At 46.0% G+C, this 25,608-nt stretch overlaps 1 protein-coding gene and 1 non-coding gene across 3 annotated transcripts in view; both read right to left on the reverse strand.

Annotated features, from left to right (window-relative positions):
• Positions 1–296: 296 nt before the first annotated feature.
• LOC121498298 lies at positions 297–400 on the reverse strand. The gene has a single exon (XR_005989694.1). It is a non-coding gene; the product is annotated as a U6 spliceosomal RNA (small nuclear RNA).
• Positions 401–7,390: 6,990 nt separating this feature from the next.
• Positions 7,391–25,608, reverse strand: part of DHDDS (dehydrodolichyl diphosphate synthase subunit) — a 32,542-nt gene continuing 14,324 nt past the window's right edge. Inside the window, exons 7-14 of one of the 2 annotated variants that reach the window (XM_041766710.1) lie at positions 24,157–24,271; positions 22,079–22,186; positions 11,183–14,826; positions 10,143–10,187; positions 9,932–9,961; positions 9,319–9,369; positions 8,593–8,688; positions 7,391–8,233 (exon numbers count right to left, since the gene is read on the reverse strand). In XM_041766710.1, coding sequence (XP_041622644.1) covers positions 14,590–14,826; positions 22,079–22,186; positions 24,157–24,271 — 460 coding nt within the window. In that variant the 3' untranslated portion in view covers positions 7,391–8,233; positions 8,593–8,688; positions 9,319–9,369; ... (1 more) ...; positions 10,143–10,187; positions 11,183–14,589. Of the gene's footprint in view, positions 8,234–8,592; positions 8,689–9,318; positions 9,370–9,931; positions 9,962–10,142; positions 10,188–11,182; positions 14,830–22,078; positions 22,187–24,156; positions 24,272–25,608 lie in introns of both variants that reach the window. The other variant, XM_041766709.1, reaches the window with a different exon arrangement.

The raw sequence follows: 25,608 nt of genomic DNA on the forward strand, positions 1-25,608 counted from the left end.
TTAGACTTGGAACTACATAAATTTTTATGTATTAAACTAAGAGAAATTATTATTCTTTAATTCTATAAGGAAATGCAAGTTGACATTTTCTCATTTCCGAGCTATGTAGAAAGGACATATTTGCATCTAAATTTCCAGGTGTAACTCAGCTTTGTTAACATGTCACAGACTGCTTTACAGGAGTATTTTTATAGTAAAATACCATAATTTCATTATTCAATACCATATATTGTGCTTTGACTCATCATTTCCTCTGAGTTAACCCACGAAGGGTTGCAGGACACTGGGGAACTGCACAAAATATGGAGCGCTTCACAAATTTGCGTGTTCTCCTTGTGCAGGGGGCATGCTAATCTTCGCTGTATCGTTTCAATTTTAGAATACATGCTGCCGGGATCCCTGGGTGGCGCAGCGGTTTCGCGCCTTCCTTTGGCCCAGGGCGCGGCCCTGGAGACCCGGGATCGAATCCCACGTCGGGCTCCCGGTGCATGAAGCCTGCTTCTCCCTTTGCCTGTGTCTCTGCCTCTCTTTCTCTCTCTATGCGACTATCATAAATTAAAAAAAAAAAAAAAAAGAATACATGCTACCAAAGCGAGCCCAAGAAATTCTTAAAAAATGGAAAAATAAATAAAAGATTAATGTAAATGCGCATCCAGTCAGTAGCAAGCCACACAGAGAGAAACTATAGTAAATTTAAAACACAGTGAGCTGACTCTTATCTGCCAAGGAGGAACTATCCCCAAAACAAAGTTAAAGTACAAACAAAACCTTAAACTCCCTCTTGTTATTCTGATACTGTTGTGGGATATGGGATAAAACAACGGAGTAATGGTGTTCAGCTAAGTTCATAATTCAGAGTGCAGATGAGAACTGGCATTCTCGATGTCGGGAAAAAATATACACATGGAAGATACAAGAGTTAAGAAAAATCTCAAGTCTGGAATGTGAACAGAAAGTATGAGTATGTTTTATCTTAAAAAGGAAATGTGTCCTAGTTTTGTATAACAAAGACCACAAACATGACCAGCACAACAACAGTGGACACTCTAGAACTTAGATTTTGGTCTTGCAATGCCATTCACCACTAAAAGGAACCAGAATTTGGGTTTTTTCCTAGAAATAAGTGACCCAGGACTGGAGCAGGAAATGTACAAGTCTGGAATATCCTATCCTACTAGATAGCAAAGGAAGTTACCAAATGTTACTTACTATCAAAAGGGTTGTTATCAAAAGGACTCAGCAGCCACTTGAAGAGGCCCCCCCACTGGACAAAAAGAACAATTTGAGCATAAGTTTAATAACAGCAATGAACTGAAACGCATAAAATGTTTAGTTCAGTGATCATGATAGTAACAACACTAAAAAGCAACCCACTGGTCACTTTTGTTTGGAGAATACTAGTTAAGTCCAACTCACTTTGGAAACTGGTCCGGGACACCTGTGTGGCTCAGCAGTTGAGTGCCTGCCTTTGGCTCAGGGCGTGATCCTGGGATCCCAGGATTGAGTCCCACATTGGGCTTTCTGCAAGGGAGGCTGCTTCTCCTTCCGCCTATGTCTCTGCCTCTCTTTCTGTGGGTCTTTCATAAATAAATAAAATCTTTAAATAAAAAGAAGAAAAAAAATGGACCAAAGACTTGGGCATCTATTCTTTTTCTGATACAAACTGCAATTCCAGCTAACCAAATAGCAGGTGAGTCAGTTTCTCTTCTTGGTGGTATTTCAGGCATTATGTGAAGAATGGGACTTACCCTCATTTTGCAACTCTTGATGAATGAATCTAGGCACTGAACTTCAAAGGCCATAATATGTAGACAACCAGACGTGGTGTGTCTCCTGATGAAAGCAAATGACACCATGTGCTTTTACCACTAAATCTGAATCCAATCACACTTCTAAGTCTACTCCTATTTAGTAGTAAATACAAAGGACAAAGAAACCTTGAAACAACACCATAGAGAAAGAGCAAAACCAGACTGGCAAACAGAGATGGAGGGAATCCATAGGAACCAAGAGATAAGAAATATGCCATCTTTTTTTTTTATGTTTTTTTTTTTTTTATGCCATCATTTTTAATACACAGATCCTGTTTGGATTCTCAAATACATTACTGAAGAAAAAAAGACACTTGGGGAATTAGAAATTTGAGAATTTGGAGTATTTCATATTAAGGAACTAATGTTATTTTGGTATGCTAACGATATTATGTTTTCTAAGAAACCTCTATCCTCTAAAACAGTTAAGTATTTATGGATGAAACGGTGTGTCAGGTTATGGTAAAGGGGAGGAGCCAGTGGTATAAATTAAGCAAAATTAGCTGAGTTTACAATTGCTGAAACTAGGCGATAGGTACATGGGGTTTTGCTGTCTTATTCTACCTTTGCACATACTTTTTTCTTTTAAAAAATTTATTTTAGAGAATGGATACGTGTGGGGGGGGGGGTTAGAGGGAGAAGGTGATAAGCCAACTCCCCACAGAGCCTGACACAGGGCTTGATCTCATAACCCTGGGATCCTGACCTGAAACCAAGAGTCAGATGCTTACAGACTGAGCCACTCAGGTGCCCCTATTTGAAATTTTCCATGACAAAAATACAATTTTCTGAATTCAAGTCACCATGATTTAAGGCTTTCACTGGCCATGTGTGATACGGGGAAGGACAGAGGTATCTGCGAATCTTCCAGGTTTCTTGCTTGAGGAATGCAACGGGTAGTGGTGTTTTAGCAGGTGTAAGAAAAGTAGGGGATTTAAGTTTGCAAAGAGGAGTTCCACTCTGGTCATGGTGATTTGAGGTGGCTGTCGTCTGTCTGGGTGGGACTGCACAGGAGGTTGGTGGAAATACTGAACCCGAGAGATGTGGGCAGGGAGTGAAAATGTGAGTCACTGGATGATGTCCCCAGGGAGAAACCACAGAGAAGGGCTTTGAGAAGTGGTCAACCAGACAAATTGTACTTTAGGAACTGGGGGGCCCCGGAGAGGTCTAGGACAGTTTTTAAAAGGAGGGAATGTGAGATCCCTGGGTGGCGCAGCGGTTTAGCGCCTGCCTTTGGCCAGGGTGCTCTCCTGGAGACCAGGGATCAAATCCCTCGTCGGGCTCCCGGTGCATGGAGCCTGCTTCTCCCTCTGCCTATGTCTCTGCTTCTCTCTCTCTGTGTGACTATCATAAATAAAAATTAAAAAAAAAAAAAAAAAAAAAGGAGGGAGTGCTTGAAGGCTTACTTCACACTGTATACAAAAATTAACTCAAAATGTTTTAAACACCTCAATTTAAGAGCGAATATTCCTAAAACTCTTAGGAGACACAAGTATAAACCTTTATGGCCCTGGACTGGGCAACAGATGCAGATAGGACACCAGGCATAAGCAGTAAAAATTACGGAAATTGGACTTCACCAAAACTAAATACTATTGTGTATCAAATGTCACCATTAGGTGAAAACCCTAAAAAATGTGAGAAAACATCTGCAAATCATAAATCTGTTAAAAATCTAGTATCCAGAATATATAAAGAACTCCTGCACTTCAACAATAAAAAGATACATAACCCAATTAAAAATGAGCAAAAGGGACATCCGACTGGTTCAGGCAGTAGAGCGTGTGCCTCTTGATCTTGGGGTTGGGAATTCAAGCCCCATGTTGGGTATAGAGTTTACTTAAAAAAATGGGCAAAGGAAGTGAACACTAAAAAAAAAAAAAAAAAGGATATATATAAAAAAAGATATACAAATGTTCAATAATCATGGAAAGATGTTTAACATCTTACGGTGCAGAAAACACAAATCAATACCACACCGAAATATCACTTCATACCCACCCGGATGCCTACAATAAAAAAAGAAATGGGAAAATATGTGATGAGGATGTGGAGAAATCGGAACCCTCATGCATGGCTGGTGGGAGCGGGAAATGGTGCAGCTGCTGTGCAAAAATGGCCTGGCAGCTCCTCAAAAAGTTGAGATTCAAGACCCGGCAATCCTACTCCAAGGTATGGGCCTAAAAGAACTGAAATCATAGGTCCACACAACAATGTGTAATAGAGGATTCGTAATACCCCTCAAGTTGAAACAACCCAAATGCCTACAACTGACTAAGTAAAAATCTGGTACAGGTTTCCCCTGCTGTCCAGAAGTAGAGCCTTCCCATGAAATCTTTCCTAAGCGTGGTGGCACAGAGGGAAGCAATCACCACTCACTTATATGAGGACATTTTTGAGCTTTCCCAGACTCCAAAAAATGACATTTCTTAGGCTTTTCTGAGACCTTAGGACACTCTCAAATGGATTCACAAAATAAATGGAGAAAAAGCACAGATGCTCACACAGCAAAGGTATGATGGTGGTTTGGTGTGGAATGTAGTTATGGAGGAGGGAGCCTGGCAGGTGCCACGCTTGCTGCTCAGGGGGGAGTGCTGCCTGTAGAAGGGGTCGAAGGGGTTGGGGAACCCAAATGCTATTTTGGAAGGCTTTTTTTTTTTTTTTTTAAAGGGCTTTTGTAAAAGTGAAGTGGCACAATGTGAACTTTCAAAAAGTGGAAGATGTACCTGTAAAATGAGTATTTGACAAAAGGAATCAAGTACATGCTAGAGCGCAGATGAACCTCAACCTCACGCTATGAAGCCAGTCACAAGACCAACACCTATGTCCAGAATAGGCCAATCTAGAGACAGAAAGATTTGCAGTTGCCTAGGCCAGAAGAGGGAACGGGGAGTGACTGCTAAGTATGGGGTTTCTTTTTTGAGTGATGAGCATTCTGCAATTATATAGCGCTGATTGTTGCACAACCTTGTGAATATTCTAAAAACCAATTGCATGCTTTAGAATGGTGAATTTTTAACGGGAATTCTAGCTCAACTTCAGGCTCAAGCTCAGCAAATGCTGCAGAGAAGCCAGGCCAGAGGAGGCCTGGAGAGACCGCAGGACCCGAGCTGGGTGGCAGCTAGCCACTTATGGCACCTGTCCTCTTCTGTCATCTATCCTTCCCCTAAATTCCAGGAACTCTGGTGAATCCTGAACAGAATCTGGCTTCATCCCTCTTGCCATGATCTGTTTAGGAGTAGGCAGGTGGTCCCATTTCTGCCCAAAGAAACTCAGGTTGCCAAGGGGCTTCCGGGAAATCATTTTCAGCAGAAACAGGTCTTTGGGGATGCCTGGGTGGCTCAGCAGTTCAGCACCTCCCTTTTGCCCAGGGCATGATCCTGGGGTCCCGGGATCGAGTCCCGCATTGGGCTCCTTGCAGGGAACCCGCTTCTCCCTCTGCCTGTGTCTCTGCCTGTTTATCTCCCATGAATAGTCTTTTAAAAAAAAAAGAAAAGAAAAGAAAGAAAAAGAAAAAGAAAGAGGTCTTTGCCTCTGGACACCAGAGTGTCAAATTGAGGCCTGGAGCAGCTGACTTGGGGGAGGGGTGGCTGGATAACATGCTGAGGCCACCAGGGCAGAAAAGTTGGAAAGAACCAGTGGGGCAGGGATGCCTGGGTGGCTCAGTGGTTAAGTGATTGCCTTCAGCCCAGCACGTGATCCTGGAGTCCTGGGATCGAGTCCCACATCAGGCTCCCTGTATGGAGCCTGCTTCTCCCTCTGCCTATGTCTTTGCCTCTGTCTCTCATGAATAAAAGAATAAAACCTTTAAAAATAAAAAGAACCAGTGGGATAACTTAGAACCTCCCTACCTTCTCTTAGGGAACTGGATCTTCCTCTTGTTTAAGCCATTTTATTTTACTTGACTTAGAGCCCAAAACATCCAACCTAACACAGGTTATGGTGACTGCTCCCCAGAGATGGGGAGACCTGGGCTTGGAGACCAGGCCAGGGAAGGAAATCCATTTAATCATGTTCAGACTTAGTTCAGGTCACGGCTGTCAGTATTATGAGCACGGTTATTATGGCAATCTTAAACATCCTTACCAGGTTTTCAAGAGTAGTTTCTTGCTTTGTAAGCCCAGGTATTCTTATGGTCCATAGCTAGTCAAATCAGCAGATATTTTCGGTAAGGGAAAAACAAAGTTCAAGCTCACCCTACTCATCTTAATTCATAGATAACAGAAATAGAGGATTACTACTACTGAGTTTGATTTCAGCTGGTCACTTCACTTCTGTTTTAACTGTAAAATGAGGATAAACACCTACACGAGATGGACACAAAAATTAAGAGCATTTGGCTGAGCTCCTGGCATGGCCCATAGCTCAACACATTTGACAGAATCTGAACACCTACAAATATTGGTTAAAGTAACCCCAGCTGCGGCTTTCTCAAATTCTGCAACTTCTGCTCAAATACCAAGCTGCTGTACCCCTACCAGCTGTAACATCCCATTCTGGAAGAGGGCACTTCCCTCTGAATAAAAATTAAGAGTCCACATACAACCTAGAACTCTCTCCGCAATAAAGAAAGCAAGTGGCTGCAAACTGCCCAAGTGGACAAATTTTATTTTATCCAAAAGGTGCCCCCAAATAGAAGTCACAAGTTCTTTTCGAATAAAGCTGGGAGTTTGTATCCTGACTTTGTTACTCACTCTGTGGATACATAACCCTGAACAAATTTCTTCATCTGAGCTCACTTCCTTGCCCTTAAAAAGGGTGTTAACACTTGTGTTACACAATTGTCCCAAGACCAAAGACTGGAGGTAATACACACACACAAAAATTATCAAGAAAGTTCTTAATAGGATAGCTCTACTTTTCCAGGGGATAAACAAAGCAATGTATTTATTTTATAGTCTCCTCTTTATTTCCCCCAAACAAGAGAGGCCAGTGACCCGTGGAAGGACATTCGAACTGCAAGTACCAATTTATGACAAGTTCTATTTCTTAAAAGCTGATTTCTTGCTCCTTTCCCTAGAGGGGAAAACTGAAGCCATCAGGAAAAAAAAATAAATAACAGGAATATCTCTGGTTTGGGAGTCAGAGCAGTTTACCAGCAAGGACAAGAATTTCATCAATTCACAGAAGACTTGTAGGTCTGCTGCAGAACAAGCGTGCCCAGCTGTCTTACACATCTCGTGGCCAATTGTAGGATACAAACACAGAAGCACTTTTTCCTGATATAAGGATCATAGTTGGACCTACTAATTTTATAGATTTTCAACGTGAATGAAGTGAAAAGACTCTTCTGTCAGCTACCAGGCCAATACCTCAGACCTACCAAAACTGCCTTTAAAGATATGCTTCAGGTAACGCTGCAGAACAAGTACAGAAATCACTCCTCTGCTCCCAGCCTCTCACCACCAGTCCACTCCAGGGATCTTTCCTAACTCCACCTAGCACTGTGTTCTACAGACTGATTCTGGACCAGAATAGCTGTACCTAAAACCTCTACACCTCACACCAGAATGCATCCTGTCCCGAGAGACCTGGAGAAACCAGGCTCCCCCACTCCCGGGAAAAGATTAGAGGCAGCATTCCAAGCCAAACTGTATCCAGCTTTATTAAAGATACTTTTCATAAACAATCATGGTATTTCAGGCAGGACATGGGCGGACGATCGTTAACAGTATACAACAACTTTCAAACTCCCTTCTTCAATGGACTACCAAAATCAGAAAGCCACTATAAAACCCAATGAAGTCTTCATGTGATGCTCTGAACAGGGAAAGTTTAGAGTGAGGGTTGACAGTTCACATTTAGCATGTTGTTTAACAACTTTTCACAAGCCGACCCTGACTTTCAGGAAATGAAATGAAAATGGCAGAATTATCAATCTGAGGATCCACAAGCTAAAAAAAGGAACTCTTTTGAGGGACGCCATCTCAGTGGTGACACCGTAAAGTCCAGATTGCCTGACAGACTGGGAACCATTTCATGGGATCAGGTTCCAACAGGTCTCTGGGTTTAAGGGAGTCAAGTCTATGTTGAAGGCAGAGAGGGAGAAGAGGACATAAAAAAATGAATTTTAGTTTTTCCACACCACCAAGGTGGCTCATGTGTGTCAACATCAAGGAATCCCTCCTCCTGGGAGCCAAGAGGAAGTTTCTCAAAACTAGAAGGGGAAGGTGTTTTTCCCTCTTGTTATCAATGTAGCTTCGGAGATATTCTATTAGTGACATATGCCCTTCCCCCAAAACAACAATGAAGTGTTCCGTGTGCTAACAACATAGCTTAAAAAAAAAAGTAAAACAAAATTCTGCATTTTTATAAAACTTGATAAAAAATAGTATTTCAAACTGTACAGTCACCAGAAGTACACAGTTATCAAAAATGCACACACTTCACTTGGCATCTCCAGCACCTTCAGCTTTCTGTGCCTAGAAGAAAGAGTAAGACGTTACCACTCATAGATTTCAAACTATTCTCATTCACATCCCATCCCTAGCATTATTTTGCTCCCACACCCAAGTTCAGATTTTAGCTCCTTCAAGACTCAGTCCTTCTTTTGAGGATAACCTGGTAACTTTCCCTCTGGACCTCACTGCAAAAATGGGGATGAGGGCACATTAATGCTAGAAGATTAAGTTTATTCCCAACTTGAAAACTCTATGGTGTAGCATAGACTTAGGACAAGGATCCCCACTGCAGTGCTCTTTAAAACCAGACACCAGGGGCTTTAAAAGCTTTTGGGATCAGTGACTCAGAACTGACTTAACAAAAATGAAAATACTCATACCTGGTCTGTTTTGGCATCTCCATTTTCTGCAGGGTTATTTCCATCCTTGCCAGCATCAGCTTTCCCCTTTTTCCCTTTGGGTACCTTCTCTCCCTTCTAAAAAGGGGAAGGAAAGAAAAAAAAAAAAAAAGCAGTTTCTTCTAATTTCATATTAGCAGACTACAGTCTGCAAGGTTCTGTACAACATAGAATTAGTTTATCAAAAATAACGCAAACTATAAACCCTTCCCCACAGATTAAAAACTCATCAAAACAAGACCAAATTATCATTTGTTGTGGTCTTTAGAAGTTTTTGACTACAAAAAAAATAAAAGATAAAAAAGAACATAGTGCCTTAAATACTTGGGTTTTAAATGTATAATCTCCTGTAAATGGATGACTTTTCCCTTGAATGTTGTTGTTCAATTGTTTTTATCTTGGTAGAGTTCTTGATTAGAACATCAGTACTACAAATGTCAGAGATAAATAAGGCAAGCTATCAAAAACAATTTAGGAATATCCATTAATGGGGTCACCATTGTGCTAAATTAAGACACTGAAGGGCAGGCCTCACCCAGTGAAAGTGACCAATTCTAACGAAATTTTAAGGTCCAGTCCAATTTCTTTCTTCTGTGGCGAATGGGCCAATAGATGGTCACTATATAGCAGAAGTCCTGTCAGCAACCTGGGAAACCGCACAGCCTTATGCAACTCCTAGAAGTACCCTTGTCTCTCAGTTCCACTCACCTTTGCAGGGGCCTTTTTAGGCTTGGGCTCTGGCTTTGGAGGAGCAGGTTTCTTTTATTTCAAGGAGAGAGAAAGAGAATATTAGTACAATAGACCAAGAAAACAACCCATAACCAAACCATAGTACCACTGGCACAAAAGTTCCTATTTCGTAAATCTTCTAGGGTTGGCTTTCCGTTTGCATTTCCTATCTTCAGGAACCCCCCCCCTTTTTTTAAATTTTTAAATTTTTTTTTTTTTTATGATAGTCACACACACAGAGAGTGAGAGAGAGAGAGAGAGGCAGAGACACAGGGAGAGGGAGAAGCAGGCTCCATGCACCGGGAGCTGGACGTGGGACTCGATCCCAGATCTTCAGGATCGCGCCCTGGGCCAAAGGCAGGCGCTAAACTGCTGCACCACCCAGGGATCCCTTCAGGAACCCATTTGAGTTAACACATTAAGGTGTCCCACTTTGGCTACAGCCACCAGAATTTCAGAACCAGCAAATATCAAATGGGTGAGAACCCCCAAGAGAGTAGATCATTTAAAAGCAGCCGCTAACCATAACCCATGGGAAACAAAGCAGATTCTTAATGGTTTTCGGATTAACAGTTTCATAGCAGGTACTTACAGCAGATAACCTTGCAGATCTTCTCTGTGGCTATTAAAAGGAAAAAAAAAAAAGATCAGAAATATGACAGTTGAACTACTTAAGAAAAATTAAGAGATAAAACGTTTTGGTATCAGTTTGGTCTAGATTACAGAAAGTGCAGAGAATTTAGGGAAATTCAGGGCTAGGAGTGTGATTACCAGTAAAGGAGTCCCAAAAGCTTAAGACTCACCTCATCCTTCACCTTGGCTTTATCTCCTTTAGCATCCCCTTCAGCCTATAAAAAGCAAATAAAACCTAAGAAAGTTGTTGTTTTCTAAGGCAATTCTTAAGGACTCACTAAGAATAACAGTCCTAAGGAAAAAACTAAAGGGGAAGTCTTGCACACAACTTTTTTAAGGCATACGAATCTTCCGGTTTTAGCATCCCCAGCTCCTATGAAAATGCCCTAAGTGCTCAGGAATACGACTGCTCCTCTGTGCATGGATCACGCCCGAAATGGCCCAAAGCGCGCAGGGAAGAAGGGGGTCCGAGGCCCTGTCCGCCAGGAGCCCCCCGCCGAACCGCGCGGGGCAGCGCGCGCTAAACCGAGCGGGGAGCGCGGAGGAGCGCAGCCCGCGCCGCCGCGCCAGGCAGAAGCAACAGCTGCAGATGGTGCAAACAAACCCCTCCGGAGGCGGGGCCCGGGCGCCGTTACCATGGCAGCCGTCGAGGGCGGGAGACTGGAGGCGCGCGCAGCCGGAGGAACTCGTGGGCGGCAGCGGCGCGCACCGGCGCGAGTCTCGTGCGCCCGGGCCGTGGGCGGAGGCGGGGCCACACGGCGAAGCCCCGCCCCGAGGGACACGGGCCCCGCCCCCTCACGGCGGCGGTTTTTTGGCGGCAGCGCGCTCCCCCGCCCGCCAAGCCCGAGCGCCGCCTTCCCGCCCTTTCGGGTTTGAATTGCCCGCCCGCGGGGAGGGGAGGGGGCATGGCGGTGGGGGAGGGGGCGCGGGGCGGGCACGTCGAACCCGAGGGGAGCGGGATAAACAGCCGCCAACATGGCTCCTCCCGCCGCGGCCGCCGCTCCTCCAATATGGCCTCTGGCGCCCGCGGGCAGCCGAGCCGCGCAGGGTTAGCCCGGGGCAGCCTGACGCCGTCTCGCGCCCCCGTATAGGGCGTCCGAGCCCGCTCCAGCCGGGCGCCGATTCTCGCGCCCCGAGGCTGGGGAAACGGCGGCGGCGGCGGCGGCAGCGGTGGTGGCGGCCCAGCGCCTGGGGCCCTCGCGCCACGTACCTTTCTCTTGGGCATGGTGGCGACGGCGGCGGGACGTAAGCGCTGGACGCGGGGATGCGGCGGCACGCGGGCTTTGGCCGGTCCGGGGGTCGTTCTCGCCTCTTCTTCTTCACACTGCTCGGGCTCCGGGGGGTTTATAAAGTTTTTATAGCGCTGGGAGCCCCGGACCGGTTAGAACCGGATTTCACCTCCCGCCGCCGCTCATTGGCCCAGCTGGGGTCACGTGGGCGGGGTTTAAACTCACCTCCTCTGGAGGGAGTGAGGAGGGGGGTACGGGGGGGAGGGCGCGCGAGACGGCGGCGCGCCTAGGGGGGTGGGGGCGCAGTGGGGGAGGCGCGCGTCGATGGCAATAAACGAAGCGGGGGGGCTGTGCGAGTCGGCGGGCTCTGCGTTTCGGCTCCCGCCAAGAGCTGGCTTTTGCAAACTACCAAGTTCCTTCCACCTTATGCAACCCAGCTACCCACTTCTCCAAGCCATGCGACACTTAGGGCGCATCTCGGCCGCTTTCCTTCCTGTTCCCGCTGGGGGCCCCAGAAGAAGGGTTTGCGAGGCCTGGCCGCACCGCCCTTCTCCGCCGGAGGCGGGAGGAAGCGCGCAGCTTGGAGGCACAGGCTGCAATTCCCAGGGCCAAGGCTGACGCTGAAGTGGGGAAAGAGCGGGGAAGCCAGCTTGGCGCAGCCGGACGTGCATCCTTCCAAGCTGCCACTCCGAGGAATCCTTTCGTGCTCCTCACCTGGAAGGCAGTCCACCCGAGGTGGGGTGGGGGTTCTGGGGGGGAGACTCTACACGCAGAAGTCCCTTTCGGGTGCAGTAGGGCAGGTAGGAGCTGTCCTTTCAGCACCCGTTTCTCAGCCGCCTCCCCAAATGCCAACGAAGCCCCCCCACCCCAAAGCCTGTCGACTGGCTCTCTTAGGTCCCTGTCTTTCCGGACCTCGGAACCCCGCCACAGAATGATGGAGAGCAGCCGCCTAGGCCTACTAGCACTCCCCTCCCCCTACGCTCCACCCGCTCTGGAGACATCAAGCTCAGCTGCCCCCACCCGACGCGGCCACCAAGCCTGGGCGCTGCAAACGCAGCTGGCGAAATCCCTCCTTCCACACTGGCAGGCTGGCTTCCTCTCACTTGCGCGAGGACAAGGAGGGTGGAGGCAAGCGACCGAGGATTAGGAAACAAGTAGAGGAACAGGTGTTGCGATGGCAAAAGGGCTCTTCCACAGGCTTCCCCCACCCCACAAGCCCCCAAAGCTAGGGATCCGGGAGGTAGCCAAGCGCACCTGGGGGAGGGCAGACCACTGCAGCCGCAAAGCAAGGTGTTCCGTTGTACTATCTGTAAACAAGTTTTACATCTAAGAAAGAATCTTAACATTCTACTTGAAATCCAGGAGGACACAAGAACACAAGAATTATCCTGAAGTCAGGGACTGGCTCACAGGTGAGAGGACATTTAAACAGGTCCCACCTACTTAATCTTGAGGCAAGGGTTGAGTAGGTTTGTACAAATCCTACCGGTAGAAAGCAATCACGAGGAGTCCGTATCAACTGTTTGCAGCTCCTGCTCCTTGGCAGAAGTGGTCCCTTGGCCCCCTACCCATCCCCGTGTGTACCTTCCTCCAAATACAGGTCCTAACGCCAAAGAGAGACACTAGCTCCATTAGTCACTTCTCGGCTGTACCCCAGTCATATTAGGGAAAGTCAGACACAGAACGGAGACAGGACTCAATAGCCAGGCTCACTGGGCAGATTCCGTTTGTTGCCTCCAGCCCCTCATTCCCGCCTTAATTGTAGGGCTCTGCATTATAGCCGCATAATTCATGCCTCCCTAATTAAGGCTGTCAACAGCCCCATTGTAAAGCTGGAAAATGTACAGCACCTGCTCTCTGGGAACCCTGTGCCAGGGATTGGTTGCGGGGAATGCCAGGTGTGTGTGGGGGGCTTGCCAAAGGGTGCATTGATTGGCTTTTCAATCGCAGTGTCTGGCATTTTGGCCTGATTCTGGGAGCAGGGATGATGGCCAAGGGGTCTCTTGTGCCAGGATACCTGGCACAGGAAGGGGAAGAGGAGACTGGAATATAAGGAAGGTAGGGGTTTAAAGACTGCTGTGACCACTGCTTGCAAGACCCCACCTCTCCCCTAGAGGGAGGTGCTGGGAAAACAGTTTGCAGAAAGTAAAATGGGAAGACTAAACAGAGTGGTGTTTGGCTGGTGTTAAAGGCTGGTGCTTGCTGCTCCGGGCACCTGAAGCAGAGCTGCTCAGGCAGACAGCTCTTCAAAGGCACTAATCCTCTCAGCAGCTCTGCAGCAAGGCCTGGCAGGGAGAGGTAAGGGAAAGGACACAGCCCTTGACTTGGCCCTCTTCTCCCTGCTGGGCAGTGTCGGCCCTAACAAGCTGAGACTCTGCCACGCTGAGAAGAAATCGTCTCAGGGGCTACTTAGGGGGCCAGCTCAAGAACAGAGAAGCCTCAAAGGCTGAGACGGCAGGAAGCAGAGTCTGGGATGGTGAGGACAGCAGTCAGTCGGGAGAAGGGCTTGTTTCTGTGCTCTGGGTCCTGTGATGTGTGCCAGGGAAGGAGGCCTGTGGTGGATTAGAGTCACTAGGGCCTACAGGCCCTTCTGTTACCCTGTAGTCATGGAGGGGGCCGGTCTCACAGGGGCGTGGAGCCTGGCCCCATGCCCTGCAAGAGGAGGAGAAAAGCTTGTGTGGGCTGAGTCGACAATAGGTAATTGGATTGTAATCACCCGCCTGGCTTCCGCGCGCCATTGGGGGCGCTGAGCCTTTCAGTGAGCAATCAGCACTGTGTGGTGAGGGGGGGGGGGTGTAGAGATTCAATAGCAAATCCCAGGTGGAGAGCCCAGGGGGAGGAGCAGCAGATGGGCACATTTTCTTTCTGTCTCTCCCTCCCCTTCCTTGCCCAAATAATGCTGGCTGCCTATGAGCTATTTACCAGCAGATCCAAGGTGGAGCCGAATCTTTTGTAAAAGTCGCGTAGAAGGTTAAGATGGATGGGTAAAGGGCTAAGGTTTTGGGGGAGAACTCTGCCCTGAAACTCTGTGTGTTGAAGGATGTGCTGGTGAAAAAATAAAGTGCATCTAGGAGCACATGAAGAGGTGGCAGAGGCGGAGGAACAGGCAGCCAAGAACTGGAGCTCCCTGCTGTCTGAACCTACCAGTGGCCAGAGCCAGGTTTAGTGTACTTGTGGGAGACTCTCACCTCAACCCTCCCCAGGGTCCACTGTCCCAGGCAGTCCAAAAGGTGTCTGTATGGCCAGCAGACCTGGCCTCTGGGGCTCCCTGGCCAAGCAAAGGAAACACAATTCATCACTAGGAGGGAGGTGCCTTTCACCAAGAAAAGAAAGGGGAGTGGAGGCCTGGAGGCAGAGGCAGGGCAAAGTGGCAGGAGGCCAGCCTCCCTCAGGCTGATGCAGTGCCCAGACGTGCCAGCCAGTCAGCCCGCTTGAGTTCCAGGGCCTGCAGGAAGCCTTGGACCCGCTCTTCCCGTCTGGCTGAGAGTTTGTGCAAGCGTGTCCGTCGGAGCTGGGCGTCCCCACTGGCCTGGAGCCCCTCTCGCAGCAGCTGCTCTGTCACTGCAGCCTGGTCCCTCTCCAGCTGCTGCCTCTTCCGCTCCTCTGCATACATGTCTCGGGCCTTCTGCTAGAGAAAAGTGGGGATCAGGGTGGGGAGATCATTTTTAGGTGTGAGTGGAACTGGGATGGAGGAGGCAGAGGGTGAGGCAACAGGCAGGCCAAGTCAAGTGGAACAATGGAGAGTCTGTACCAGATTTGGAAAAGCTTGGGGGTAGGTGTGTAAGGGTGGTGCCCATGATGTATAAGCACGGCAGTGGCAGTTCTGGGTCCATCTTGGTTTGTTTTGGGTTCGAGCCTCTGTATTTCTTAAAATTCTTCTCAGGCTCACACTTGGAAGGGAACCAGGCGAACATGGGTCTGACTTCTGGTTCCCCCACCAACTAGCTTTGTGGCTTTGGGCAAATCCTCTCCTAACCTCATTTCTTCATCTGTAAAGTGGGGGTTGTGTCTACCTTGAAGAGTGGTTTTAAGGATTAGAGATAATATATGCAAAACCCTCTCTAGCATATTAAGCAGGCTCTCAAACAGAAACCACAATTTTACAAGTTATTGTCTATTCTCTGCTGTGTGGAAGGTCCTAGTCCTGCCTGGGGCATGTCCACTGGGTCCTTTCCTTTGGCTTCCCAGGTCACTTTAAGGGTGCCATCCTCCCAACTCCTGCAGCTGTTTTTCAGAGTTTGGCTCCAAACTTGCCTCCTGTGTGGAGACCAGCCTGACTCTTACAGCAAATGATCCTCCTAGGAACACTGTGAGAAACAGGTTTGGCTCCCTTAAGGCACTTACTGCCTTCTGCCTAGTAGAATAGGTTTTAGTGTCCATAGTCCACTTTTTCTGTTAGAAAATAAAGCACTTTGAAGGCTCGATAGAGCACTGACACCAGGTTAGTAATCATGCTCCCTGGCAGCACTTGTCATATCTTTGTGTATCTTCAGACAAACCATAAACTCCCAGAAAGCAGAGATTGTATGGCTTTTCCTCTCTGGCACTTCGGCACTCTGTACGTGTGAAATAATCAATTGATGACCGGTTGATCCTAGGAGGGCAGGGAGGATGCTCTTGCAGAGGGAAAATCCCTCTGGAGCAGAACCACAGCCTTGCTGTGCCTCCCTGATGTGCTCTGCTCCTGACATCCTGACTGGCCACAGAGCCTTTGCACCAGAGCTCCTCTTGCCAAACCTATACCACATGTAAGAAACTACACTTTGCTGCTAACTTGGCATTCTATATACCCTCATGACCTTTACATTCTACCTTGTATTACGGTATTTGTGTGCCTGTCTGTGTCCTTCTCAGCTTATAAACCTGGAATGCTCGGTCTTCCCCCTTTAAAGAATATCTTGCAAAAGCACTTGACCCTTGCAGTGGAGCTACTTTTTATCTGCTGGAGACAGACATGGAAGTTCAGACTAGGGAAGTGATTTGCTAGGGTCTCTGAGCATTAAAGTTTACTGCATGAATAAAGACGACAAATGGAAATTCTGGAAAGTCCCTTAGGCTCCTGAATGAACCCAGGCATTCAAGGGCACTCTTCTGCTAGGGTGATGAACTCACACATGGAGCTACGAAGACTAGAAGGTGTTTGAGAAGTTGCTGTGAAGGCCTTCCATCATACTAGAAGGACTTCTTCCTGGCCTTGGTCAGGAGGAACCTTGGCTTTTGCATACAGGACCTTATGAGTTACGATGTACAAGATATGGTCTCAGAAATTCATGTGCTTATGGGCTGATTAGGCCACAGATCTATATACAAAGTCCCATAATACAAGGCAGAATGTGGTAAGGGTCATCAGTGAGGCAAGAGAAAAAAGGTCATGGAGCTCAGAGAAAAGAGACATTGTCCCTGATGAAAGTCAAGGAACAGTGACAGCTTATGGACAGGCAGAATTTGCACTGGGCTTTAACCGATGGGGAGGATTTAGATAAAGGTGGGGTGTACGGCGGGGAGGAGGGTATCAGGCAGTGGAAATAATGGCAAAGACACAAGGAATTGATTAAAGAGCTTGACCAGGCCAAAGTGAGACCTCTGTACTACGGGTGGCTTGAGGAAAAATGAAAAAACAAATGCCCAACCTGGTGGCTGGCTATTAACTAATGGTCAACTGTTCTATCACCACTGCTTGTGACTAGAGCTAAATACCTAAGTTCTGGCAGGACAGAAAGGAGGGGAGTACCCAGCCACAGAGGGAAGAAACATGGAGCTGCTTAAAGACACTCTGTAAGGCTCAGGCTTCTTCTGAATGGCATCCCCAGACTGAGTGCAGGCAGGGAGGCTGGAGTCAAGGGATAGCCTGGCTCCTAATTGCCAGGAATCAGTGATTCACTGTTAGAATGACAGAGCCAGGGGAGTTCCTAAAGACCAACCCCACCCAGCCTTCCCACTGTACAGACCAGGACACTGATGCTGAGCAGGGGGAGGGACATGGCCTAGGTCACAGAATGGGCTAAAGTTCCATTGGTTCCTCCACTAAGGTAGCTTCTTGAGAGATCTATGGGAAATGTGTCTTGTGCCTCTGGGTAAGCTACACTTTGTAGGGGTGGCATGGGGAGCCAGGTGTGTATGAATGGCTCTCTGTCCAGCCTCTGTATGGTCTGGACCTACTTCCACATTTCATAGGTGTTCTAAGTTTACTCAGGTACTCAGCCTCAGAAAATCCAGGCTCAAGAAGTCCTCACAGTCAATTTCTCTCTCCTTGACCATACTGTCTACTGTCCCTATATAATGACCAATCAGGTGTAGGGGTAGTAGTAATTTCCTTAGTGATTTTTGGTACAGACTTTATGTCATCTTGGTACAAGGGCTCCTGGAGCTTCCTTGGAGAAATGGGGCTCTGACCTATTCATCTAAACCTCTATTGAGCATTAAGCCTCTCTGCTAATGTTCACTCCTCAGCAGAATTAGGGAACAGGATGTAGTAAGCCCCTCCAGTACATAAATCCTCAAGTCCTCTGCAAGATTGTCTGGATCTGGAAAGAGGCTGCAGGCATTTGGTTACAAAACATTCATTAGCCAATGACAGGTTCTCCCCTAAGTTCCCCTAAGTTCCCACTTGCCACAGTCAACATGTCCAGGTCAGTGGCATGGGGGATGCCCTCCTGAAGGCTGTGTGAGACAGCTATCGCTGCCAGAAATACATGTACTGAAGCACTCCCAGAACTCCAGGCAGTCCCAGAATTAGCAGGCAGCAGTGACTTAACCCTGCAGAATATCATTTTCCTCATCTGTAAAATGAGAGAAGTGATGTCAATAAGAATGCCTGCCTGGAGTGCTGGGGTGGCCCAGTCTGTTCAGGGTCCAGCATCTCCTGATTTTGGCCAAAGTCAGGGATGTCTGAGACAAAAGTTCAAGCTTTTAACTCTTCTTAAGGAGAAGACTGTGACTACCTGAAGAAATAGTATAAAATAGAAATAAAGCAGTCAAATGATCCAGCCTCATGTTTAATCTCTGACAAATGCATCAAAGGAAGTTTAGTGGGAATGCATTATCTTCTATAATACTATTCTTATAGATGAGATGGACCAAACACTTGGTCCCTCATCTGTCAGGGACCCCTCATGGAACTTCCATTAATGCAGCTTGTATCGGAGGCTCGGTGGCTCTGCGCTGCCACCTACCCCTCCCCTGCTGATGTGTTCTTTCTGCCCTACTGCCTCTGAGTCAACATTTCCTCCCTTTATCAGCCATTTCCTACAGCTGATGCATGATCACCTGAAGACTGCCAAGGACCCTTCAGATACCAAGCTCTAGCCCCAAACAACTTGTAGCTGAGTCCTTGTTTCCCTTAGCTTCCCTGAGTTGAGGGTATGCTCATCCCAGTGAGCTACTCTAGGTCTAGAAGCCACCTCCCTGCTCTCTGCCCTGACTTCCTGTAGAAACAGAGACACTCTGTGCTGGACGTAGAGACAGAGCAGCTCAGATTTTAACTACGGGGATTTGGGAAATGGGCTGGGAACACAAACACGGAGGTTGGGAACTGAACAAAGTACCATGAAGAGTCCAGTTTGGTCATGACTCAGGGGATATGAAAGGGAGACGCTGGGAAGATCAACTTCCTGGTCGGAGGCCACACTGGCAAGGATGCTGTTAGTCTGGAATCTATCCTTACTGCTTCTGCTGAGGTGCTAAGATTTCTAGAAACAGAGCCTTGAAGACTTCTGGGTAGATAAAGCCTGGTCAGGATCCCCAAGAGGCCCGGTGAAAAAGGGTTCAGGATAGTATCTCTGTTATACCTGTGGTTCTCTCACTTTAAAAATGGTGGTAATAACAATGGTATTTACCTCCTAACACTACACAGAATCTATGTAAAGGTTGCCTGATATGGTAAGAACTCAAATGTTTGCAATTATGACTCACAGGTACAAAATGGAACTCTTAATGATTCTCCTTAAACATGTCCTATCCTCACCCCAGGAAACAGCAGAACCATCCTCCCAACTGCCCAGGCCAAAACCTCAATGTCTGGGTTCCTAGTAACATTAATATTTGTACTCAGTTTGATTTGTCTTCCAAGATACCTAAGTTTCAAAATTACATCATCAACATTACTGCTAATAAAAACCTCTTAAGGGATCCCTGGGTGGCGCAGCGGTTTGGCGCCTGCCTTTGGCCCAGGGCGCGATCCTGGAGACCCGGGATCGAATCCCACATCGGGCTCCCGGTGCATGGAGCCTGCTTCTCCCTCTGCCTGTGTCTCTGCCTCTCTCTCTCTCTGTGACTATCATAAATAAATAAAAATTAAAAAAAAAAAAAAAAAAAAAACCTCTTAAATAATGTTTAAGTTTCCTTTCAGTTTGTATTATCCTTAGAATACATCCCACCAAAGATGTATAGTCAGAGAACTATGTTCAGATAACTTGAATTAATTCTTTCCTCTAGGGGTTATATTATTAACTTGGAGTTACTTTCATTTGTTTCTATCTTAACATTTGTTTTTTTCCCATCTCGATCCACTCAGCCCTCATCCTCCCTACAGCCACTATTTGACCTTGAGGCACATCCTCTACAAGTTTGGTCCCTGATTCCTGCCCCCTATCCCGAAAATCTTGTGATTTTGCAAAATGTAAATCAGATCCTGTCATTCCTCTGATCACAATTCTTCAGCTCTGTCACCATGGCCCATAAGGCCCTATATAACCAGAGGCCTGACTCCCACCCAGCCCCATCTCTAACCCTTCTCCCTCATGCATGGTGGCCTCTTTGTTCTTCTAAGACCCAGACTTGATAACCTCAGTACCCTTGCATTGGTGCTCCTTTTGTAGACAATAATTCTCTACCCCCAGATTTTCACACATCTGGCTGCTTCTCTTCTTTTATATCATGGCTTAAAAACTACCTCCTCAGAGAGGCCTTCCTTGCCTGCTTCATTGAGGACCTCTTCCTTTCTTCACTGTGTTCTAGCGTATTACTCTATTTTCTTCATTGTCTTATTAGAGTCTGAAATTTTCTTATATATCTGTTTACTTGTTTATTATCTAACTCAAGTAAGACTATAAGCTCCACAAAGGTAGGAATCTTATGCTTAATATAGCCCCTGACTCATATTTGGTACTCAATAAATATTTATGCAATGAATGAAAGTAACTCCTCTGACAGCCATGTAGGAAAGCATCTGAGAGATCCGAAATTACTATAAAAGGCTTCGGAGCAGCCAAATCAGAGGCAAGAGTATCCATATGTAGAAGCTCATGCACCAACATCCTCAGAGCCAATTTACTCTCACTTTGTAGACCTAACTCTAACAAGTTAAACTAGCTGGTTTCCTTGCCTATAGCCGAATTAAAACAGTCAATATGAAGAGGAGGAGGGATGCTGTCAAAATTAGCCATAAACAATGGTAGAAAATGAGATAGAGGATGTACAAAAATTTACATGAAATCCCAAAGCCAAGTATTTGGAGGCCATCTAGCTTAAGGTAAACAGTCCCACTCTTCAAGGGCATCACTGCCCAATGAAGGGCTTCAAGATGGCAGCTGTGCTGCCATCATTATTAGCATCATTAGAATGTGATTATTCTAATTAACATTATTATTAGCATCATTAGAATGTGATTATTCTAATTAACATTATCAGCAAGTGTCTGGTATATAGTAGGTGTCAATGATTATGAACAAGACACATTTCAGAAAGTTTTCCATCAAAAAAGGATAGAAAAAAGTTTTGGTTCTTTTTTTTTTTTTTAAAGTTTTGGTTCTTAAGAGAGCTTTGGTCATGTGGAAATATCTGATATTCATTTTTCACTGATGGTGGATAATTGAGACTGCTATTTTTCCTTTCACTTTAACAGAACTTCCTCTTTCAATTCCTTATATTTTAGTAACCAAGCACATGATTTGATTGATTTATTCCAGGAGTTCTGGACTTGGGATTCATGGACAAATTCCAGGAGTTCTTTGAGCCCCTGGTAGCAATATAAGTGTTTCAGTGACGAGTATAATTCTATGTGAAATGCCATATGTTAGAATGATCTGTGCAATTTTTCTAGGGAAATGCTCTATGTTTTTTACCAGATTCTCCAAGGGATTAAGAAGCCCTGACTTAAATCATTATTTCCTTCTGGCCATTATCTTTCTAGACTCAAGGAACAGCACCAGCTTTGGCTTTAAAAGTCTGTGGCCTTGAGACAGTTACTCTGCTCCTCTGTTTCCAAATTTGGAAAATGAAGACACCAAACCTGTGGGATTGGTGGAAGGGTTAAGTAAGAAAACTTACATGAAAAACAGCTAGTGAACTAACCACAACACACACTACCATTTATTATTAAGAATTCTATTCAGATGCAGGTGACTCTGCCTCCTATTAAAGCCTGTTTTAGGATGTGGTGATCAAAATTGAAATATAACTGCAAATGTTGGTAGAACATAGTTTTATATAATAGAAAGCATTACTTTGTTCTTAATCCCTTCTGGAAGAGGCACGAAATTTGTATATTATAATTTCTACAATCTTTTATTAGCTTAAAATGGCCAGGGAATGGCCAATCTCTCTGAAGTCTTTCCTGTCTTTCTGTGGCAAAGAGATTAAAGACATGGAACTTGAATCCCAGTTCTGTCTCTTACTGGTTATATGTCCTTAACGAAAGAATTTCTTTGTATTCACTTGCACTAGCGGGGCTGATAATACCCATGCCATTGTGATCTTGGGGGCATTAAATGAGATAGTACCTATCAAATGCTCACAGTGCCTGACACATAACAAATAAGTAGTAGCTATTATCATCATTAACATGCTTACTAGCAAGTGCCTCCTATAAGTAGTTGGTGGTCAATCAGTGCTAACCTTTTCTTCCAGGATATCCAGTCAGGTCAGCCCTGAACTCTTACCTGGAGCATGCTATGGTTCATCTGGTACTGCAGGATGGCCTCACAGAGGTTCCAAAATGTGTATTCTGGCCACAGAACTGGCTGGAACACCAAGCAGCAGTGGGAAGTCTGGGAAAGCAGTGGGAAGGAAGATAGTATAGTGTAATAGCATGTTGCTCAAACATATTTCTGGTCAGGATTCCAAAGGAGGAGCATGACCCAGGAGCCCAGAGTTGAGACAGCCCAGGCACCTGGAGCTGCAGCTACTGTTGCAACCAGCCCCAATGTCCCTCATTCATGGGGAGGGGTCATCTGAGGCACCTGCGTGCAGCAAGGCAGAACTACAGCAAGACTAGAACAACATTCCCACCAGGATTTTTCTAAGAGCCAATTTTAGGACTATGAAATAACATCTGGATTATGTTATTGGCTCTTGGCCCTCAGAGGTCATCTGGGAGACATGTTGTCTGATAAAAGTCAGCAATGAGCAAATGGTAGCTGAGGCTGTTATTTTTAAGTAGCAGGGTAGCAGGGTGGTGAAGACCATGAGCTCTGGGTCCAGGCGACCTGGCTTTGGATCCTGGCTCCACCATTTACCATCCATTTGACCTGAAACGAATTACTTAACCTCTTTGGGTCTCGGTCTCAACTGTAAAAGTGGGTAGTAAGAAAAGCTGATTTTTAGGGTATAATGAAAATTAAACAAGATAATGTACATAAAGCAGTCAGAGACTACAAAGCTGGGTGAACCCTAATACTAATCACTGATGTGAGAATTCCTTTTGAAACTTTCTTGACAGCCACTGCTTGATACCTTCAGTAGAGAAGAATTCACTGCCTCAAGAGGGCTAACTTTAGTTGTCAGACAGCTTGTTATGCTAAACCAATGTCACCTTCCCGGGAACCTCTGCCAAAGTCTCAGGTCTTCGCTGTGGAACAGGATTGTTTCTTCTTCAAAGTGACATTCTTTCAAATATTTGAAGACAAGATTACAGCTGCCTGTTATCTGTCCCCAAGGTTATAATGACTTGTTCTGGCCTTTACCAACAAACTATAAATTATAGAACAGCAGGGATTATTTCTGACTTGATTATTGCCATATTCCCAGCACACAGGAGGAACTCAGTTTTTCCTTAGGGAATAAACTGCCACCATGCCTCCCTTTCTCAGATTGCTATCCTGCACTCATTCCCTACATGGCATGAATTGCAGGTTGGCCACTTTTGATAAATCCTCCAGTTTACCAATGCAGTCTTTTAAAACTCAGTGTCTAGAAGTAAACTTTCCAGACACGATCTGACCTACACAATAGGCCACTGAACCATAAGCAATGCATTATTTCTTTCAATATAGCCAAAGACTGAAAAGTAGCTTCAGTAGCTAAATCTATTAAGACTATGGTCCATTAAAATTTCTGGAAGTTGCTTCAAAGCTGAGTCCCTCCAACCTCTCCTTGAACAGCCATGTGCTACTTGGGGGCCAAATTAACAGATGATGGAGATTTTCAAGCAAAGGCAAACTAACTTGGCTACAAGCTTTTGGAGGACTACTTACACTGGGGTAAGAGCTGAGCTGAGAGGCAGCAGCAGGCCCCTAAGAAAGAGTCTGCATATAGTTTATATCCCTTGTGGTCTGTGCTTGCATAGACACAGCTGCTGAATCTGAAGGAGAGAGACCTGTGACTGCAAGGCAAGATCCTAGCCCAGATGGGCTGGAGTACCTGTTGATCACCTGGGCAGCAGCCAAAGCTCTGGGACCCAATGCAGAAGTCTACTGCTTTGAACAGGGACACAAGTAAAATTTCCACCACAGCTGGATAGCCTTGATTTTCCTCTAGGCACTTTATTTATTGTTTTTCCTCTAGGCACTCTAGAGAGCAAGAACCACAGAGGTGGCAGAGTCAGGGACCGAGGAGGAAGAGGCAGCAGATATTATCAGGCACAGCCTGGATGCACGTCCCCCCTCAACTCCTTCCTCTCCAATAGTTCTCTGGTATCAGCATGACTAGGAGTGGGGATGAGCCGCACTAAATCCATCCTATGGGTACAGTTACAGTTTTCAGGCTGACACAAACACAGCAGTGGTTGCAAATTACTTACCTGCCAGAGCAAGAAGTCGCTGAGCCTCACTTCTCCAGAAGTCCGTATCAAGATGTCAGGATGAGGAGAGTGGTTGGTATAGAGGCACTTATCAAGCAGAGACTCAGAGACATCACTAAGGCAAGTAGGGAAGAGACAAAAGTAAGCACACATCTCTTTTTGGATTATTCTCCTGGTGAACTTATACATAATAAGGCTTCCCAGTTTATAGAACACTTAGCCAATATAGGCAGAGGCCCTTAACATTTAAATGAATGTATGACTTTAATCCTTACAACTACATAAAGTATTTCTATACTCATTTTATACATAAGGAAACTGAAACTCAAGAGAAGATAAATTAACTTGTCCAAAGCCATTTCACTACAGGGCTAAAACCAGATACACCCAGTAGAATGCATCCTTCACTTAAAGCATCTTGTTTTTTTATTTTATTTTTTTTAAGATTTTATTTATTTATTCATGAGAGACACAGAGAGAGGCAGAGACACAGGCAGAGGGAGAAGCAGGCTCTCTGCAAGGAGCCCTATGTGGGACTCGATCTCGGATCCCAGGATCATGCCCTGAACTGGAGGCAGATGCTCAACCGCTGAGCCACTCAGGCATCCCTCATCTTTTTTTTTTTAAATGCATACATCTGGGGCACCTGGGTGGCTTAGTTGGTGAAGTGTCTAACTTGGGCTCAAATCATGATCTCAGTGTCCTGGAATCCAACCCCATGTCCGGCTCTGCACTCAGCCAGGAGCTGCTTCTCCCTTTCCCTCTGCCTCTCCCCACCCTGCACCTGTGTGCCCCTTCTTTCAAATAAATAAATAAATTCTTAAAAATAACAAAAATAAAATGGATATATCTGACTCTGCAATTTGATGCAATACTAATGCAACTATTTTTAATAAAGATAAATCTAGGGACCCCTGCGTGGCTCAGTGGTTGAGCGTCTGCCTTTGGCCCAGGGCATGATCCTGGAGTCCCAGGATCGAGTCCCACATAGGGGTCCCTACACGGAGCCTGCTTCTCCCTCTGCCTATGTCTCTGCCTCTCTCTGTGTGTCTCTCATGAAAAAATAAATACAATCTTAAAAAAAAAAAGATAAATCTAAACACATTAAGATGTCTCAGATCTAATAGTAAATGGAAAAAAAAAAAAAAAAACAAGCATCAGAAAACACACAGTGCAGGGGCACCTGGGTGGCTCAGTCAATTAAGTGCCTCTTGATTGGCTCAGGTCATGATCTCAAGAGTTATAGGTTTGAGCCCTGTTTTGGGCTGCACACTGTGCATGGAGCCTACTTCAGAGTCACTCTCGCCTTCTTCCTCTGCCCCTCCCCAAAACCTTTAGAAAAGAAAAGAAGAAAGAAAGAAGAAAGAAAAGCAAAAAGAAATATACAATGCAGAGGTGCCTGGGTGACTCAGACAGTTAAGCATCTGACTCTTGGTCTCAGCTCAGGTCTTG

The sequence above is a fragment of the Vulpes lagopus genome, chromosome 8 (genome assembly GCF_018345385.1).
Source record: "Vulpes lagopus strain Blue_001 chromosome 8, ASM1834538v1, whole genome shotgun sequence".
Taxonomy (NCBI): Eukaryota; Metazoa; Chordata; class Mammalia; order Carnivora; family Canidae; genus Vulpes; species Vulpes lagopus.